Source organism: Juglans regia, chromosome 2 (assembly GCF_001411555.2).
Source record: "Juglans regia cultivar Chandler chromosome 2, Walnut 2.0, whole genome shotgun sequence".
In the NCBI taxonomy this organism is placed as follows: Eukaryota; Viridiplantae; Streptophyta; class Magnoliopsida; order Fagales; family Juglandaceae; genus Juglans; species Juglans regia.
The window spans coordinates 35,039,825-35,061,034 of record NC_049902.1 but is presented as its reverse complement, the minus strand read 5'-3'; the positions used below and the strand labels follow the sequence as shown (position 1 = coordinate 35,061,034).

General features: G+C 35.2%; 3 protein-coding genes across 4 annotated transcripts; 2 read left to right on the top strand and 1 right to left on the bottom strand.

Annotated features, from left to right (window-relative positions):
- The first annotated feature begins 6,448 nt into the window (after positions 1–6,448).
- Positions 6,449–7,147, top strand: LOC109014118 (calcium-binding protein KRP1-like). The gene has a single exon (XM_018996454.2). The coding sequence runs from the start codon at positions 6,683–6,685 to the stop codon at positions 7,040–7,042; it is 360 nt and encodes a 119-aa protein (XP_018851999.1). The 5' UTR covers positions 6,449–6,682; the 3' UTR covers positions 7,043–7,147.
- Positions 7,148–12,246: 5,099 nt separating this feature from the next.
- On the top strand, positions 12,247–13,700 carry LOC109014085 (zinc finger protein CONSTANS-LIKE 4-like). 2 transcript variants are annotated; one of them, XM_018996417.2, is made up of 2 exons: positions 12,247–13,004; positions 13,338–13,700. In XM_018996417.2, the coding sequence occupies exons 1-2, from the start codon at positions 12,495–12,497 to the stop codon at positions 13,593–13,595; spliced, it is 768 nt and encodes a 255-aa protein (XP_018851962.1). In that variant the 5' UTR covers positions 12,247–12,494; the 3' UTR covers positions 13,596–13,700. The 2 variants fall into 2 exon arrangements, with proteins under 2 accessions (XP_018851962.1, XP_018851954.1); XM_018996409.2 differs by having other exon boundaries at positions 12,256–13,004; positions 13,329–13,700.
- Positions 13,701–14,783: 1,083 nt separating this feature from the next.
- Positions 14,784–18,517, bottom strand: LOC109014105 (universal stress protein PHOS32-like). The gene is made up of 3 exons (XM_018996436.2): positions 17,654–18,517; positions 15,342–15,382; positions 14,784–15,116 (listed from the first exon to the last, which is right to left on the bottom strand). Exons 1-2 carry the CDS (start codon positions 18,384–18,386, stop codon positions 15,375–15,377), a joined length of 741 nt encoding a protein of 246 aa, XP_018851981.1. The 5' UTR covers positions 18,387–18,517; the 3' UTR covers positions 14,784–15,116; positions 15,342–15,374.
- Positions 18,518–21,210: the final 2,693 nt, after the last annotated feature.

Genomic DNA, 21,210 nt, shown 5'->3' with positions numbered 1-21,210 from the left:
TATATAACTAGCTAACATATGTTAATCCTAATTTATGATCAACCTACTTACCTTATAGTGTTGCTTCTTAAAATTTTTGACACAAAATAGATCACGATGTTGGATTGTGAGGTTTATGGTTTTTTCTAAATAACACACGGAAGTAGGATATTTATAGAGAGATTTGGGAGAGGGTCATAACCAATTTGAGTTGGACTCAATTAATATATGTAGTAACACTAATCTGTTGAACACTCAGTCGTGATCATTTAAGAAGAAAGTTTGAATTTGAAAACATGATCTAATAGTTCATTTAATATAGGATTGACAATGACTGAGATTGTGTAGGAGATTTTAATCAGTGATAATTTTAAATTGAAATAAAATTTTAATGATCAATCTTTACATTTTAAAATGAGTCTAATTCATTCAATAAATAATAAATTAGATTTAACTTAGTTATTAAGACTAATTAAATATTATAATCAACTTTAATAATTTATCACTCGTGAATTTATTCAATATGACCTATTAAATATAATTTAGATTTAATAAAAATTATTAAGATCTTATCCTTAAAATTATTGGATTGGATTGGATTGTGTTACGATATAACACTTCTTTTTACGAGATATGAGAAATTAAATTCATAATCTTAAAGTGTGCGGAGATCGCCTACCCTATTTGATGCGAATCACATAAATAGGAATCTAACGCCCTTGACAAAGTCAATAAAGACTTTTTTTTTATTAAGCAAAATTTATGAAATGGACTGACAGGTCTAGACGTGGAAGGCAAACAAAACAAAACAAAAAGTCTTTAATTGAATCGTAATACGAAATTACACGGCGAGGACATTTCTTCGTCGTCCTTTGACTCCTTCCTTTTGATTTTTATAATTATTATTTTTAGTTAAAGTTTTTTTTTTCTCAATATAAGCATAACATATATTGAATGTAATTACAAAAATATAAGATTCAATAGGGTAAGTGTGTCCTTAACAAATATTCCAAAACAAATAAAAGTAACACTAAAGAAAATAAAAGAATCTGAAGTCAAAAATTTGACTCTCACCCATTTCTCACTAAGCAGAAGCCGCTTAAAATGATTTTAACATAGTCTGATAAACAGAATAAAAAACTATAACTAAAAGCCGCAAAAAAGTTGTGATGCATTTTGTTTGTCTGGTCCGGCTGAATGAAACTTTTACGTCTACTTTATCTTAATCTTTGCTTAAGGAATATAGGGAAATAATAACTTGAAAATGAGTCGATACGCCACCGTAGGACCGTCATTGATAGGGGTAGCGCGTGTGGCTCACGCGCCACTCTAGGAGGGAAGGTAGTACTTAGATCTAAGAGATCCGAAACCACTGACCACAGTGATGCCGTGCGTGGTGGCAGAAGACTCACCTTGGCACGGCGGCGCATGGTTTTCACGTGCATTGTAAGCTGCGCGTAAAACACACCCACCACTTGTTTGGACAATTTTCTCCTTCTGTCCGACATATCGACGGTTGGGGAGTCCGATGGTGGAGCGCGTGGCGGTCGTAGAAGGCCGGTAAAGAGCAAATCAGAACGTCTTGGTGCTATAGGTAGAAAACTAGAAAAAAAAAATCGAAAAAAAAACCGATATACATGGTCGTCGATGCATAGATAGTCGGAGGGGGGTGGAGAGGCTAAGATAGCTAGTTGCTTGGGTAGAGAAAAAAATTGTCTGGAGAGAAAAAATAATAGAAAATTTTAGAATTGAAATAATCATTAAAGTCTTTTTTTTCTTTTTTTTAGAACATGACCACCCCAAACTATATATATATATATATATATAAATAAAAAATCTTCATCTTTATAATGATATTATTCATCAATCTTTAAATTTAAAATAATTATAATCCAAAGAAGATAAAAATTCTACATTTGATATATTGGGAATAAAAATGTGGTACGTAGTTATGCATAAATTAAGAAAAAATATATTTAGCAACCTTACACGACACACTTATTTTTATTTTACATCATTTTATTTTTTTTTCTTCAATAAATACGTGGTGTAGGATTGCTGAATAAAATAACTCATAAATTAATCAACCTATGCATCGTCTGCGTTTTGAAACAACCTCATTCAAACTTCATACCTGCATATCTTGAGCTAAGAATTATCTAAAATCTTTGTCTATTAGAATCTGAAATGCAAGAACATTCTTATAATCTTCTTTTCTTAAAAATAGGAAAAAAGAAAAAACAGCACGGTAAAAAGTGCATTTGGTTAAAATCTTAGTATCGATCATATATATATACATATAGTACATTGGGTTAAAATCTAAATGTGATAAATAATATTAATATAATAAAGTATGTTCCATTTGTATTTGAAAAGAATGGTTGGGATATATAGAAACCCATCATAAATAGTTATCTTAGAGAGAGACCAATTACGGTACTACGTCGTATATGAAGCAAGAGAGAGAATATTAATTGTTTTCCACCAATTAAGTAGATTGATTACATTCCCACAAATGGAATGATCATTTTGCATGGGTTTGTCCATTGGGCTCACCCAAAACTGACGTACGTAACGGCCCTAAAGATATATTTAGATGTACATAATTGTGGAGTAGTATTCTGGCCTGAAGTAATTTGGGCTTCATCAAATATTTTATCTTATTTTATCTCATTTAATCATTACAATTTTTTTAATTTTTAATATAAAATAAAATAAATAATTTAATTTTTTCAAATCTCAAAATAAAAATAATATTAAAAAATATATTTTAACAATTTTTTATTCAACTTTTTAACTTTAATTTCATTTCATCTAATTTCATCTCTGAAATCAAACGAGTTTCAAGACTTTCATCTCATCTGTCATGTCAAGGACCAGATCACCATCTTTCACCATTTTAATTTTAATCTTTCACCATCTCTAGACTCTTAACATTAATATGGCAGGTAGTGTATTTAATTTATGGTTTCTGCATCGAGTGAATTAAATGATATTAATTAAAATTAGAATAACAAATTAATGGATAATTATATAAATTGATGATCAGCTTTTCCTAAATAGTTATTTAACATGACTTTTTGCACATCTTTTAGGGTATAAGATGGAGTGAATTGAAAACAAACGAGGCAGAAAACTAAAAACCTACGAATCATGACTTTTTGGTTTTTGATAAATGCTAAAAATCCGGTACCGATCTAGAATTAACTACATCAATGCGTGATAATATATGCTTTTAATTTGGATATATAATAACTATATAGTTGGGTACTCTTAATTTATAATAATTACTTGATTCATGTGTTATTCGATTCGAGTGTATATGATGTAGGCTTGACTATCTAATTAAAAAAAGGTAATTCATTTCCTCCCCCACCTACATCCAAAGAAACATGCATTATCAAATCAAGAGTTTTTAAATGTTACTGTGATCGTATATTTGAAATAAAGAAATCTGGTCTTCTTTCTGAAGCTTCGTACCTAAGTACGATTCATTTCAATTTTTTATACTATTTTTAATGTTTATATAAATTCCGTACACGATTAATTATATATAAAAATGATCCGGCAGGACCAATTGTACGAACCACTTTTTTTTTTCCCGGTCTATCGATGGCTCCCAAAGTTTATGGGCCAAGGAACGAAGAAACAGTCATGTCAGATATTGAATGAAATTTGATTTGAGTGCTCGATCGGATAAGAAAGAATAATCCCGGACATCATAACGATACGGCATACCCAACTCACTATCGATCTCTACCTTTCTCTCAGTACTCGTCGCCTTTTTATAAATCAATGTGTTTATTAAATAATATAGATTAATGGCATTAAAAATCGGTCTCACACTTGCATCAACAAGTTCAAATTTCGGAATTTCAAACCTTACTGTTGGGATAACATTTAAAAAAAAAAAACAATGACATCTAAATTTTATTAGTAAATCTTCATTTATGAAAAAAAAAATACTTTATACCAGAGAATTACAATAGATATCGTAAAACCAAACTCTTAGAAAAAAAAAATCATCATTAAAAAGCTAATTAGTGATAAGATCAGTGACGAGGCAAGGGGGGCTAGGGGGCCATGGTCCCCCAAGACTCAATAATTGTTTTTCCTGAATCTTGTTTTAATTAAGAAAATTAAATTAAAATATAATATCCATTTAAATTATTTATCTTTTAAACTTTGAAATTATTTGGGTAAAACATATTTTACAGAAACTCCCACCTTCACTGGATATTTTACAGAAACATATTTCAAGCTTGACACATGGTAAAATTGTATTCATAAAAACTTAAAACCTAATTATTTTAAGGGCCACTATAAAAATAAAAATAAAATGCTTAGTACATCCAAGAAGTTTACCAAAAAGTATACCCATCAGTATTTTTTTTTTTTTTGTAAAGTATTTGTGCGTATTTTTTAATATTTAAAAAAAAAAACTAATCGGTACATGATTAATGTTCTATACACGTATTCGGTGTACCTAGCAGGACCCACAAAAAAAAAAAAAAAAAAAGCGATTAAATCATTATAAAATTGATCTCCTCTTCTATTAAATAAATGAAATGCTTCCGATTTCCCGAGATTGGACAGATTCCAGAAATTCTTTCCCAATCATGCAGGAGAAGTTAGTTCATTGTCGATCATCTCGCTACGAAATAATAATCCTTTTCAACTCTGGTGGAGGTGGAGAAGTACGGAACTTTATCTATACTGTTGTTTAGCGGGAAAGAAATGCAAAAAAGTGAAAAGAATAGTTGTACCAATTTATTTTCTCTCTCAGGGCCCATGGAAATGGTCTATTTCCTTATACAGGCCGCAATTGGATGCATGGCTCATCAGAGACGCCCGACCATGAATGTGATGAAAAACATGAACAGCAGCTTACGCTCAACTTTTACCTTTTCTTTAATAATTTAGGCCTGATTTTGGTGCCCTGAAGATCAATATATTCTGCGCAACTAATCATAGGTTTAGCAGGAATTTAAGGATTTTAAAATGCAAGGCTGCGACTAGAGAATTTAGGAGGCAGAGAGGCCAAAGCATGTCGTACTTTAATTAACGAAAGAAGGATAAAGGAAGCTGCACTGAAACTTCCTTTTGTCTGAACGCGCGATACAGCCAAAGTGATCACCGATCGAGCAGTTTACCTCAAAGTATATATATAGGTCACTATCAGCTCATTTCGTCCTTTTAAATTTCATTGTTTAAAAAGAAAAAGAAAATGAGCACATATTCAGAATATAATGGATGCTGCAAATGAGGACACATTCAGAAAAGAACGGATGCTGCAACGTCTCAGAAATTAAACACAAAGAAATATTAGGCCGAGGAATTATAAAAAAGAAATATATATATATATATAATATTAATGCATTAACTTGCATGATATCAGGCTAATTTACATTCCTTTCAACAAAAATGGGAACTATATCCTCAGGTTTAATTAGGTATATTTCAGTCTTGTGGATATACAACAATAACTAACATTAATACAAAAAGATACATTAATCCAAATTTTCATATATACAGAAATGGATTATGGGAAGAACACTATATCCGAAACGGAAGGACACTGATCATTAGTACGTACATCAAAGGACGCTCCCAGGCCATACGAAAATGGCCGATCGATCAGACCAGCTAGCTACCGACTTTTGATCATCGCATTCATTCTGACTTCCAAACTTCTCGGCACATACAAATTTAAGGAGCATATGCCGGCCTGCAAAATTTCTTTTGGGCTAAACGTTAATTAATTAATGCATCAGAGCGCAATATTTGTGGGGTATTTCATGAACATATTATAACATCAACGCCAAATAATTTTATGCATTAGTCGGAGTGCTATACTTTTGGCAATATCAACCAAGTCTTGCGCAATATGGATTTTTATAATTAACTGGCAAGGCTAGCTAGGGAAATACTTGATGAGAGACAGAAGCAACCCATGCAAGTTAGAAGATTTAATCCAAGAAAATGTTGGGTTTTTGTTCTGGATTTTCTTGTTTCTTGTAATAAATGAAATTTGGACCACACAAACATATATATCATGCCTAAGCACCAGAATTGCCATGCATGTTATGATCTATCATATATATGTATGTATGCTCGTCATTTGCACAAACGTACTGATCATGTGCGTGTCAAGTGAAATATTTAACCAGTGGTTTTAGTTGGAGCTAGCTAGCTTTATGTTATCCATCAAGACCCAATCCCGTACATGTAATTATAACATATTATACATGCATGGTAAATAATCCATACCATTTAATTCATGATAATTTAGACGCGTAATTGTCTCATTATATAATTAATTTGGCTTATACATACTGTTGGTGTTTGTTTGATGACTTAGATGGCCAAGATCCGGTAATTATCTTCTAATTAATCCAAACGTTGTTAAAAAAAAATAGAGGGTTATGTGTATGAGATCGATCCTTACATATAGACGATGCAGCTTCCAGGAAGGAGAAGCTGATCTTCACAGATCCTGAAATATTTGTTGGCTCCTCAAACCCTTCCCCTTTCCACGAACGCCTCCTTCACTTTCCTCCCTTTGCTTATATAAGATACTTCTCACTCCCTCAGTTTCCATCACTCCTATTCACAACCTTATTACGAGCAGCTAGCTATCAAAATCTCCAGCTCCTCCTTTCCACGTCCGTACAGATTTAAGTACAATTTAGCCACAGATCAAATGGCTCAATATTTGGCGCTAGATAATACGGTCGACTTCGAGGACTACTTCCCGTCCATGATTGCACGGCTGGGAGCAGAAGGGTTTATAGGGGAGCTCTGCAACGGGTTTCGTTTGCTGATGGATTGCGAAAAGGGGCTCATCACGTTCGAGAGCTTGAAGAGGAACAGTTCTCTGCTAGGATTGCATGACATGGGGGATGACGAGCTTGTTTGCATGCTGCTGGAAGGTGATCTTGACGGAGATGGGGCGCTGAGCCAGATGGAGTTTTGCATTCTCATGTTTAGGTTGAGCCCTGGCTTGTTGGATGGAACTAAAAGATGGGTGGAAGATTTTGATGTAGTAACTGAACGAAGCTAGCTAAGACTTGTTTAATTGTTTTCGTATCAAATAATTCCCTCATTCATCCAGAGAAAATAAAAACAAAATCCACCCCAACCAAAAGGGTTTAAATAATTTCATGCATGTTTTCTTTCTTATTTATTAATTTGATTTTTTTTTTTCCTGGATGAGTTCAGTGTTTATTTGGAATAACGAGATCATGATCATGATAAGCATATGGTCACGGCCGTGTTTGTGAAGTCAAACTTGCGGATTTGGTTTAAAGCTTTCTCACCAAAATCAATACAACTACTACGTCTCATGCATGCCCTGAGAGGTACTAATTATTTCAATCTATTATCTATAATTGTCGACATGCTAGCTAGCTTTTGGTGCTGAGTCGAGCTGGAAAATTAAATTGGATTGATAAGAAAACAACGTGGTGGTTCCATGAATATCATCACCCAATTAATTAAACCATTAATTGTGTGATTTAAAACATGCATTACCTGTTAAGAAAATGTAAGTAAATGCTGTTATTTAATCAACATGCATGCATGATTGAGATGCCAAATTAGCCAGTCTGTCTGTCTACATATATATACGGCTTTGCAAAACTGGAGCTAGGCATGCTCTTTGGGATTTGCAGGAGTACTGTAAGAGCATGCATGTGAAGGAAGTAAATGCATGAGTACCTTTTTCCTTCCTAATTTAATCATACGACTCTAATTTGAAGTTCTCATTTAAGCCTAATATTGTGCAATTTATTCTCTCTAACTTGGGATATAATATATGTGAATATAGATATATACTTTCTAATATATTCAAAATTGAATAGACTGTCGCCACATTTTCTCTCTGTGTGTTTATCGCTAAGCTGGACCAACTGATTAAACGGGATTGAACTGAAATATTAGACACATCTCTCTCTCTCTCTCTCTCTCTCTCTCTCTCTCTCTCTCTCTCTCTCTCTCTCTCTCTCTCTCTCTCGTGGTGGTGGTTGGTGGTGTTTCAATTTTAGGTTCCTTTTTGGTTGGGATTGGAATATCCCTGAAAACCAGATAGATAACAACGCTTCTACATATGATCGTCTGCAGCATGCATGCAATCAATTAGCAAAAGGTAACAGACAAACTCAAATCATCTTTCTCTTTTTGGGTGAGGCAGGGCTTGTTCGTGACCTTTTGCCTTTCACTTTTTCATTCTTTAATTGGTCAGTCATCATGTGCCCATTAAATGAATAGATAAAACAACTTTAATTTTACGGATTGCTCAATATGGATCGCTCAATATGGAGCATGTAAATGTAATTAGTAGGGAAACATGGATTATATAAGCATACGCAAGCATTCCACACACACACATATATATTAATGTATCTTTTAATTCATGATCTGATTCAAAGACTACTTCTAATTATACATCTTTGATTCGTAATGAATTATCTCATATATATATATATATAGGCCGATGCTTATTATAAATTTTCATCACATAGCAAGTCATGTCATGTACGTTCGAAATACTTACCATGCATGCCGCATGGCTCATGATTTTGGCTTGGTTTCCCATTAAGTTTAATTAATTTTAATAATAATCTTATTTCTTGCTCCTTTAAAACACCTTTAATTTGCATGCATGCTTGAATCACTGAACTTGTACTCATGATTGAATCAGCACCAAATTATATTACCAATTCAAACAAGCATAAGTACTTTCGTCCAATTTCAATTAATGCGGCCAATAGTTACCAGTAGTAGTACCACCCAGCAATGCATAATAATATTTGAATCATATAATTATATATATATATATGTATAGAACACGCAAATATTAGGTTGGAATGTTTGGACATGATCAAAATGCATGCAGTACTAGATATACATCTATCTGCAGGCTAGGTTTAATTAATTAGTTTCTGTGCATGAAAATATATTCTTAGAAATAAATAAATGAATATGCTTACAAGTACTGATCTAGATCAATCCAATTACGTACGGTACTGTTCTTATTACCCATATTCTTTACTCTTTTTTTTTTTTGGACAGAAGAAGAATTAAGATAAAAAAAAAAATTACCTACCTGAGGACAACTGACAAGTATCATTTTGTAAGCATATAACATAGTGGCGATTTCGAAAATGAAAGCTGGACAGAAACAGATCGACGCTCGACGCGTCATCTCTTTTAACACCTCGGTAGGCCTACCTATATAGCCAGTTTGATCGATGACTTAAATAATATTTATAAGTCTAGCAAATTTTATTAAAGAAATATATAATTACATAAAATAAATCTTATAATATTTATTTAGTATTCATCATGAACGTTGTCCTACGGTCGGAAATAAATAGAAAATCACACAGTCATCTTCCCTTTCGAGAACCCTCTCACTTACTCAAACAAAAAAAACCTTTAAATCTGAGTTTCGAGACAGCTTGCTCCTCCTTCACCCTCTCCTTTTCTCATTTATCCTTTCTCCTCCTCCTTCTCCCTCTCATTTCCTCTTTTCTTAGTTTATTATTTTTCCTTCAAGGCCTCTACAATTTTTTGATAACTCTTGAGAGACGCACAGTACAAGAAGATTATCAGACCACAAATTATTTAGAAGATAGTGGCGGTTTTACTGAAATCACCGCGTATAGTCCTCACTCGCCACTCACAACTGCGCGTGGTCCTCATGCACCACACACTCCGGATTATTAGAATCACCAGATATTTCAGATCTAACTTTTGTGGTTGAAAAAAGACAAATTTGTTACCTTTACGCGCCATCAAAGTTTACCGCATTTAGACCAAACTGTAATACATCATTTTTATGTTCTTGTTTTTCTTATTGTATGGTAAAAATAAAAAATGAATTCATCTGTTAGACGGTTTGTCCGTAGAAATTGAGTCGTCCCTTTTTGTGAAGAGTGGAGTTAAGTCTCTATTCAGGCAGAGTGCTGTCTCTTGGACCTTTTTCTGTAGAGGGTATCGGCAGCAGTGAAGTCCAGATTAATCTAATAGTATACTAGTAAATTTCTAAATGGTTAATATGAGAATATCTCGTATGTATTCGGTTATGGATATAAGTTTCTCTTGATAAATGAATGAATTATGACATTTTTCTTAAAAAAATTTAAAAAAAAAAAATCTTATAATACCTATCTCTCGTATTAGACCATATAAATTGATCTCAACAACTTGATGTTAATACGATATATTATGAAAAAAAAAAATTATATGCTACTCTAAATTTCATCAAAAATTTTTTTTTTTCAAATTAGATGGGCCGGAGGTGCGTCCAGTCACACAGGCCAATGGTCAAGTGAAAACAATGATGTATGGAATTAGAAGATTAGAAAGCCCACACGTATTAAAAACCAGTGCACGCTTCAAACACCATTTCTCCATCTAATAATAATCATTAAGGGTAGGTTTGGAGGGTGAGATGAGAATTTTATGTTTTATTTTGAAGTTTAAAATATTATGTTTTAATATTATTATTGTTTTAGAATTTGAAAAAGGTGTATTGAGATTTGAAAAAGTTGAATTGTTTATTATATTTTATATGAGGATTTGAAAAATGTGTAATGATGAGATGAGATGAGATGAAAATATTATAAATTTTTTAAATTTTTATATAAAATAAAATAAAAAATTTAATTTTTTCAAATCTCAATTTAACTTTTTTAAATTTTAAAATAATAATAATATTAAAAAATAATATTTTTTTTAATTTTTATTTTTCATCTAAAATCATCTCATCTTATTTTTTAAATTCAAACCATCCTAAGATTTGCAGATGCGATTTTATCGAAACAGACAAGGAGACTGAAGTGGACCATGACCATATATATATATATATAAACATCATTACATGATCCGAACAACATGAGATCAAATTGTGGGCATCCAAAAGATCAAGTTCTCCTTTATATATAGTCTTCATTACATATTTTCATAAAGATTAGGGCTTTTGCCTCATCTTCTTTTTCTCCAAAAATTGTAAAAAAAAAAACAAAAGTTTATTGTTTATAGATATGTATGGAGTAGTTGTATGAAATGTTTTTCCCTTTCCCAAAGCAAAAAAAAAAAGTTAAAAATGCAGCAAAATGATCCACCACAGAAAACAAGGTCTTGTACAGTGTGACTCAATTCTTCGTAATAAAAACTTGGCCTATAAAAGTTGAGTAAAATAATTGAAAGCTATCTTATCTTATTAAATGGACAGACAGACGTGTGGGCTCTCTCTCTCTCTCTCTGCTTTATAGAATTTGGACGCTCTTAAGACAGAACAATGCCCCCTCTCCTTTTCTGTCACCATGCAAAGAACCTAATTTATCTTCCTCCTTATTTCTCATCCACACATACCTCTCTCCCGCATATTCCAACGTTTGTGGCTCATACTCGTGGCACCCCTCCCTCCCATTGCACCATGTCATCGCCGGCCTTATATTTAATTTTTTCAGACTAATTAATCGTATCCCACGTCGGACGATTACATAAATCTAATTAGATTTTTAATCTTACATTTTATTATAATATCTCAATTAACATCTAACTTTTTATTAAAATCTGCATATTTTTATTGAGAAATATTATTATTAATTTAAGATTTTTTCACCTTTAATCACATGCAATAATTATCATTTACCTAATTGTAAGATCATACCTTTGGGACCCATATAGTTTTCAAAATATAGTTATCCTTTAAACAGATTGGATAAAGTGTAAAATGGAAAGACGATGAGGCAGAATTGTTTTGACGCCGAAAGCCGAAGCATGGATAAACGTAAACGTGGGTCCCATCTTTTACGACTTCCAGATGCTTAACGAAACCCAGGTGGGTGTCACGTGGTCACGGGACCCTTTGTGGATCGGAACTGTCCACGTAGGAAAGATTGCAATCACTAGCCCCCACACAGAGCTGACACCTCATCACTCAATCCTGGAGGAGAAAAAAATAATATCTTGGAGGGGAATCCAAGTAAATGCACCTCACTCACGCAATGTCTTGCTCCATGGCTTCTTGACATGTGTCGTTATTACAGCCGCTGAGTCTTGTAGTGGCAAAGTGGGGCGGGGGAGTACACATTTGCTACGCAAGTACGCACAGTTCTTCGGTGTATTCGCCAATTTTTATTCGCCACGCAATGATTCTGGTGACGTGGCTGTATTCCAACTTACTGTGATTTGATCTTTTGTGCGCAGCGAAGACAGCAAATATATATGACTTGGAGTAGTAGTTTTGAAGAAGCAACAACTTCGGAGGGGAGCAGGTAAAGATATTTATTTTTCACTTCAACCTGTCAAATGACTCATCTACCCCGCCCTTTACTCCGGAATCGGCGTAGAAAATATCGTAATTAATATCAAAAAACCAAACCGAGGGTTCTTTCCATATATCCCTGCAACTTGCATTTTCCTCTCTACCATATTTACTGCCGGCAGAGGAGAAAAGGGTACTCGGAGCGAAAAGAAAGTGTGAGAGACGGAGACTGAGAGAGATGAAAGAGTGCGAGCTGTGTGGGAAACCTGCGAGCATGTATTGCGAGTCGGACCAGGCGAGCTTATGCTGGGACTGCGACGAGAAGGTTCACTGCGCCAACTTTCTGGTGGCGAGGCACTCCAGGAGCCTGCTCTGCCATGTCTGCCAGTCTGTGACTCCGTGGAAAGCCGAGGGGCCCAAGCTTACCCCTACTGTATCTGTCTGCGTAGGTTGTGCCGCTAACAACATCAGATCAATATGCGATGCAGAGAGTGAAGTGGAACCAGTAAACGATGGCGATGATGATGATGATGAAAATGGTGATGATGATGATGGAGACGATAGTTATGATGAGGATCCGGATGCGGATGACGAAGGGGAGAATCAGGTGGTTCCGTGGGCTTGTGCTTCTTCACCGCCTCCCCCTCCGGCGGCTAGTTCTTCTAGTGACGAGGGGGACGGAGAGGAATCATCAACAGCTATTTCGGCACTGAAGCGAGTGCGAGAGAATGCGGATGTTGATTCAGATGTAAGTGTTTTGACTTTCCCCGACTTTACTTGCAAAAGAACATTCCCGATTTTGAGTCATGTTTTCTTAATCAATGTATTAAGACCGAATCAATTGCCAGAAACCTGAGGGGAGAACTGAAGATTTCGTTTTCTGAAACAAATAGATCATTAAAATAGATGGTGCTAGGTTTTCAGTCAAGTTTTCATTTTGTTCTGAAACCAATAAATGATTGGTTCTAGGTTTCCAGTCAAGTTTCCATTTTTTTAACCGTGCATTTTCTCACCGACCAAACGTTGTCCCAATTTGTGGTTCCAGCGAGATATTTAATGGTGAGATTTTTAGCGAGTGCAGGATGAGACCGGGTGCTCCTCTCTTCCCGGGGCCTCTAGAGCAGTGGTAGCCCATGAGGAAGCGAGCGGTTTGGGCTCAATGAGGGCACTGAAACGGCGCAGAATCTCCGAAGCGAACCAAACAGAGAGAGCTCAAGAAGAGCCGAGATCGACGGCGATCATTAGCTCGCTCAGGAGATTCCAAAACGATAGAATCATCGACGGGGAAGATGCGACTGCTACGGTTCTCGGGATTTGCAAGCTGAGCAGAGAACAGTAGCCTTGAATATGGGAACTTTGTTTCTTTCCTTGTCTTGTTTTGATTATCTTACTAACTGCTTATCATCCATAATCATACGTACGAGGTAGTTTTTCCCTTCATCAATCTATGATATTCTTATCATTCGATCATAAACATAACCCTTTTTTTTTTTTTTTTTTGCAAGGTATTGGGATTTTTTGGGGGGTTGTGAATTTATCTCGCGTATTTTACATTAAAAAATATTGTGAAACTTAAATATAAGAATGATGGATAATCGGTGTCAAGTGCATGGAAATGATTTGTCCTTTTCCCGAATTGAAAAATGTTAATAATCGTGGCATGCAAAGCAATGTTCATCAATTAGGAATTGAGGTAGATGCTTACTGCAGAGGAGCATATCCTGTTGCTTAAGAGCCAAGAGAACCTGGGTTTGAACTTTGCAGTTTGCACCCCCATTAGCTTTGTCAACTATGGGAATGTTAAGATCATTACTTAAATGGTCATGTCATTCTTGTTTTGAATGACTCGTACATTTGAGAGGCAACTTCAGAAAAAAAAAATTTGAAAAATTGTGGAAATGGATGCATGGGGATTGGCAGGTTGAAAGAGACGAAAAGCCCACTTAACACCGTTGGATTGTGCTTATGTATGTACACACATGAATAGACCTATTATATCTACGCCAAGTTATTTATAAAAGGTAAGTTACCCGTTTACTTGACAAAATTTTGACTCCGTAAAACAATTAAATTAAAAAGTGAAGCTTATAAAAAAAAAATTTGACACATCAATATCGAAAATAATTTTTAAAGACTGAAAAATAATTATCAATATGATATTATGAATGCTAGTATTCTAGCAAATTTTGTCCATTAGGGTAAAGATATGAATTGATGAGATTGGTTACTTAACTTTTCCATTAGGGTAAAGAGAATACAAAGATTCCATGCTCTTTTAGCTCTTCTGCCTTCCTAGGGGAACACCGCGAATTGTTCAACAAAACAAAAAGTGAAACCCATTAGTGGAGAATAAAGCAAGCAAGTATGCATTTGAGCGGTACCTTCATTCGCTCTTTCCAAATAAACCCATACAAAACAGCCTAGAACTTCAATCTGTCCCCTTAATCGAGGTTGCTACTTGCCTATCAATGCATTAACCTATTCACCCAAATTTATTTAACCCAGCCAGAGCAGACGGACCAAAAGATACTAAGAAAGCTAACGATCACAATAGAGCACATCACAATTCAGTAATAACTCTTTTTAAAAAATAAAATAAAAACACATAAAAGCATCCAATAAATCTCAACCATACAGATATCATTCCCAATCCACCCAAAGTTCATACAGGAGAGAATCTTTCGACACGAGAGATAGAGAAAAAGCATTCTGCTATCCACCTTTTTTCAGCAAAGGCTTAGCAACAAAGAACATACATCAACTCTACAGCGCATCAGCTGATCCTGGCCTCTGATCAGATTCCTTCAATGCTGTCTACAACACAAATTTTAGTAGAGATATAACCACAAGAGGCTGGCATCTGCAGGAAACTCACAACAAAACAGAAGGTTGTTATGTGTTATTTGGTGTCCGTATAAGTTTAATATATCCATGGACAAAAGAGGTGTAAGAAAGTAAGAAATTCAATTTTATGCAAAACCAGCTTTAACCAGAAAAGAAATTGAAATTACTATAAAGGGCACGTTCATAAAGTATATAAAAATTTAAGTACAATGATAGAAATTTCCAGCACCTATATCCATACCTGCAAGGAGGATCATGCCGCTCCATTCTCCTGCTAAACATCTGCCACAAAATAAGCAACAGAGTTATGTTATAGTTCGAGTGATAACAAGCTGGACTACTACTCCCATATTTCAACCATCTTAGTGCATCCGGTTCTAAGGTGTATTTTATATTTGTATTAAAGAATCCAATACAATAGCAGATTTTGTATTTTTGTTGGTCCCCAACTTGCAAAGTCTTTTAAGCCAAAAGCCTGCAGTACTCAGTTCCACTAAGTCTCAGAAGTCCCGCCACTCACAACAGATAAAAAGGCTGATGTATTTTTTGTAGTGTCCAAATAAAATTTCCTAGACTTATAACTAGACATATAGCAGTAGGCAAATTGTCAAATATATCTGAAGGCAAGGACACATAATATATTAACTAGTATTGAAGAAAAATTTGAATTAATATCTCAATCTGATCCATTACGGCAATCATAACCCAATTTCATGTCGTAGTAATGAAAAGAAGCATACCATCTTTCTTTGGATGAAGTATGATCACAATGAAAGCTGATCTAAACTATATTGGGATAAACATTAGGCCTTGTTTGGATACAAGAAGCCTCTCAACTCAACTCATCTCATTTCATCACATCTAATCATTATAGCTTTCTCAAACTTCCAAACAAAATACAATAAACAATTCAACTTTTTCAAAATCCAAAACAAAAATAATATTCTAACAATATTTTATTCAACTTTCATCTCATCTCAACTTACTATCCAAACCTCCCCTAAGAATTCTCTAAATGTCCAGTTCACATTTTTCTTAGTAATCCATCATAATATTTGTTATTTGTTAAACAAGGATATAATTATAAAAAATATTAGGTTAAATGTACTAATTAGCTAATTAGAGCATTGTTTCATACAGAACCAAGCAGCAGCAGTGGTAGCAGAAAATTATACTTGATATTCTCTTCCCCAAAATAATGTGAACCCAGGGAGCGAGGTGCTAAAAATCTTGTACAGTAGCTAAACCGAGAGCAACTAAGTGACCAGATTCCATAAACTAACAAACTAAACCCCAATCTTACTAATGATGCTAATAAACTATGCCTAAATGAAACTTTGCCCATATTTCACAAGTCTGAGAGATGAAACGTGCTGCAAATTGAATTATGGAAGCACAAGCAGCAAAGCAAACCACAAGGAAAAGTTACTGAGTGAACAAGGAAAGGAATTCTGATGAGAAAGACATTTTTACTAAAACATATATAAATAAAAAAATTCACCTACATAGCCCCTAGTTTATAAAATAGATATTGAAATTTTTACATCATCAACATCAAACAAAATAGTGATCATAACATGCACGATTCAGGATGTACTAAAAGCTTCATCCCAAGCATTTTAAACTGTACTACTTGAATTTTTTAGTCTCGCCATATCTGCAAGCTTTGAGCCTATGTACACGATCCCTCTGAATGGATTACAGCAAAACTCTGTACCTCTTGTATCCATACATACAAATCTGCGTTCTTTGTCACTATTCATGAGACATCAGAACTCCAACTTTTAATGTTCTTCAAAATCTAATCACAGGTAATGTAAGTAATAAATGCATCCCAACCTCCCATTTGATTAAAAAATTAGGAACAATCCCGTTTGAACAAACCATTCCAGGTCAAACCAGACATACAATTGCACCTCCCCCACAAACTACATACTCCAACACACCTCCAAGCGCCTGTTTAAAAGATATCCACCTCCAATGAAGGTGGCCATCCTTTCAAAATCAATGCATACTCCCGCATCATAACATCTTCTCACACTAAAATCGCAACAGTAAATGAAAAAGACATCTAAGAACCAATCATCTGCTTCCAAAAAGCATCAAAATTGGCTTTTGCAGCATACCCAAACGCCAGACGTAATTTTCTTGTTACTAATATTCCGGCAGGACACAAAATCATTCCCACTCCAAATGTCGTTCCTTTCCTTGATATAATTTCCTCTAACAACTGTCATTTAGAGAAAAATGCTTAAAACCATTCATTGAACTTTGTTATAGAGAGCCGATCCACGTTTAGTTCTCTGCCACACTGCGGGGAAGTCACTCATTTCAGTCTCAATACAATCTAGTTATACCTCAAGCAACAAAACACACATCACTCATTAAGCCAAATTACCCACACAAAAAGCACAAGGCAAGTCCATAAACAATCACAAGTTTCACTAGATCAATTTACAACATACAATCCTCAAATGCAAAATTAAAAAAATTATCGTAAAATCTTTCATACTGTTAGAGATAGAATAAAAAGAAAGGAAGAACAAACCTAACCTTTACGATTGTTCTTCTCCCCCTCCCCATCTTCTACCTTAGCGTCAACCACGGCTTGCACTCCACCATCGCCGTCGTCCGGATATCGCACCACGACGACGGGACAGACACAGTGGTGGACGCAGTAATCGCTGACGCTGCCGAGCTTACCGTCGCTGCCGCGTCGCGCCGCACCAAATCCCCTGCTCCCCATGATGACGGCGTTGAGGCCCAGCCTCTCGACCTCCAGACACAGCCTCTCCCTCATATCGTGGTCCTTCACGATGTGGATCTTGTACGGGATCTGCGCCTCCCGCAACGGCCTCGCTAGATCCGCGGATTTCGACGCCGTGAAAGCGTCGAAATCGTCCTCCAGCTTTTGCTCGGACGCTTTGGTGGCGGTGGTGGTGGGGGTGGTGGTGCCGTCCTCGTCAACAACGTCGGTGGAGGATATGGAGAGGTCGACAGAGCCCCAGTCAGCACCGAAGAGGACGGAGGTGGGGCTTACATGGAGGAGGATGACAGCGTCACCCGGGCGGATGTAGTGGTGGACGGCCCAACGGACAGCGTAGGCGGACTCATCGGAGAGATCGACGGCCACGCCGATCTTGCGGCGGGCCCCGGCGGTGGGGGTGGGAGTGGCCACTGACGCGGAGGGGTGGCGAGGGGAGGCAGGGTGGTGGATTTTGATGGATGGGAGCTGAGGGTCGGGGTCAAAGGAGGAGTCTTGCTGCTGCTGCTGTTGGGGATGCATTTGGTCAACACACTGAGGGATTGATCTGAACGGATTTTAGAGAGGACGAGGTTTCTAGAGTGATGGATACTTACTTCTGCGAAGCACCGAAGTAGTGTGTGACCGTGTGCGAGAGTAAGGGTGAGTTACTCACTGTTATAATTTTTTTAAATTTTAATATAAATATAATAAATAATATAATTTTTTTAAATTTTAAAATAATATTAATATTAAAAAATAATATTTTATCATCTCAATTCAACTCAATTTAATTTATTTTAATATCCAAACACATCTTAGCACGTCAAAGGTGTTCTTTACTTAAAAAAGAGTTTGTTTAGAGAAATAATCTCTACTCAAAATTTTCATTTTATCTCTTTTTAAACATAATTTAAATATAAAATTTTTAAACTAATTATTATAATTTTTTAAATTTTTAAATAAAAATTAATTCAACTTTTTAAAAAATTTTAAATAAAAATAATATTATAAAATTATAATATAACAATATTTTAACTTTATAATATTTATTATTCAATTTTATCTCTTTTCTTAAAATTTAAAAAATATTTAATTTAAATTATTTTATTATTATTTATAAATAAATTAAAATATTTATTATTTAATTTTTTCTATCTCATTTTTTAAAATTTAAAAAATATTTTATTATTATTTATAAATTATTTTAATAGTATTTATAAAATTATTATTATTTCGAGGTGATCTCACGCTTGTCATATTGAAGTATATATTATTATTAAATATAAAATATTGAATGGGCTTCTTCTGGACTTTGAGTACTTGGGCTGTCCGTATTTGGGGTGGGTTGTTACTTCAACTTGTTGAGCAAATTTATTCCTTAAAAGTGCCAACATTATAGTGACAGGGGATCCTGATAATCTTGAGGCAGGTTTCATTATGTTTGGGGTTTTATTTTATTTTTTCAATTGCTAAAATTAGAGATTTGTTGTAGCAAAATGGGTGGTGACCAGACAGGACAGACGTGTTTGTGAGCAAAAGTTTGATACGAAATCAAAGATAATTATGTTTCATCAAAGCATACGACAGAATTTCATGCCGATCGAATGTATATGTAGCTTGGGTTGGGTTTCTATTTGAAGTGAGCTTTGCCATTCAGCTTCTTGACGAGGATCGACTTGATGAACCACCTCCGTTTTGAGAGACACACAGCTCGTTCTTGAGCGATCTGCATGTTCATGTCAATTATATATACATGCCACATGACGTAGAAAGTTAATTTGAGAAAACAAATTGTTTGGCTTTACAAGTCACGCATTAGCTTCATATTCCTGATAAGAAATTAAGAATGAGCTCCGGGCAGGCAGGCATGTGCGTAAGTACTCAGAATGAGGCTTTTCCAATAGGCTTTTCCCAGCACTACCCTCATTATTATATATATATATATATATATAATGCAAGTCACTGCATACAACAAGAGCTTAACCCAAAAAAGGGAAGAGAAAAGGAAAAGCTGGGTTAAAAATAGATAGGATAGGGGTGATCACAAGGCAAACCAATCAGAATAAAAGCAGTTGGAAAAAGGCTTCCCACAACGTTACTTCTACTGAGACATGCACACAGTGATCACCACCTGCCTCTGTGGCTGTGCCTGCCAGCCTGCCTGCATATTTATACTCATTACACATTTGTACTGCTAGCCCTGCTCTTGTTGTGGCCTGCCTGCTCGGAACTGCATGTACTCGATCAGCAGCCACCCCACCCACATATACTGCATTGATCCCACGCACCTCAGTGTCGATCGATCGTTAAAAACACAGCTATATATATATATATATGTATATATGCCAGTACGTAATTGCTATCAGTATTGCTACCTTTTCATCCCTCTCTCTCTCTCTCTCTCTCTTTTCACGTTTTTCAAAGCACTGCCAGTAGGGGTTGGGTTGCTGCCTGCTTGACTCCCATAAACAGAAAAGCAGAGATGCCTACCTTGTGTTTCAGCATATAAAGATGTAAACTAACTCTAGAACAGAAAAACCCATCCTACTTTGCTTTTTCTATTTTTTTTTTTTAAATAACAATTAATTAGACGAAGAAAGAGTTGCTAGGGTTTTGAGCTTCGTTTTTCTGCGCAAGGGTTTTGAGCTGCTTTGAAGTTGGCAGCAAAAGCTATACATTTAAATCTCGCCTGCATAAAAAGTGTTTCAGATACTGGGTTTTGGTCTTTGTATATGTCAAACCCTAAATAAACGACCACATTCCCCAGGAAAAGAAAAAAAGGACGGAAAATAAGAAGAGCTCGTGTTAAAATTTTGATCGTCGATCGGTATTTTATAAAATCACTGAGATCCACAAGTTGGTGGGAAATGCGTTAATGAAATGGGATTTGAAACATGCAATGGCAAGTGTCACCTTACAACTAAAGAGAATATTGTGTACGTGTAGGTATTTGAAATCATGATCTGATGCCAAAAAAAAGACTAACCAGATCATGCATCTGTATGGACATCGCAGATCGATGATAAGATTGAGTACTACGTCTCAGCAACTATTGCCACTGATAACTTTTGAAAACATTTGGTGCAAGATCGATATATTTTCTCAGCAATTTTTCCAATTCATTTACAGTACAAACTGCTTGTCTGTTTTGCAGCAAGACTGAACGTACTTCTCCGTGCTTTAATATGCATGGGACATATATCTCATATATATATATATATATATATATATATTCATTCATTTATAAAGAGAGAATGAATTAATGGATAGATCGCAAATGCATGTGAGTTGTAATATGGTAATTAAGAGGAGAAAATTGAACAGTAACTGAGAAAATCCAATAGAGATAGAAGAAATTAGAGAA

Bases quoted from the DNA above. Each gene is read 5' to 3' on its own strand.
- LOC109014085 (XM_018996409.2), top strand. From the start codon at position 12,495: ATGAAAGAGTGCGAGCTGTGTGGGAAACCTGCGAGCATGTATTGCGAG. The intron at 13,005-13,328 runs GTAAGTGTTTTG...TGAGATTTTTAG, and splicing joins ATGCGGATGTTGATTCAGAT to CGAGTGCAGGATGAGACCGG.
- LOC109014105 (XM_018996436.2), bottom strand. From the start codon at position 18,386: ATGCATCCCCAACAGCAGCAGCAGCAAGACTCCTCCTTTGACCCCGAC.
- LOC109014118 (XM_018996454.2), top strand. From the start codon at position 6,683: ATGGCTCAATATTTGGCGCTAGATAATACGGTCGACTTCGAGGACTAC.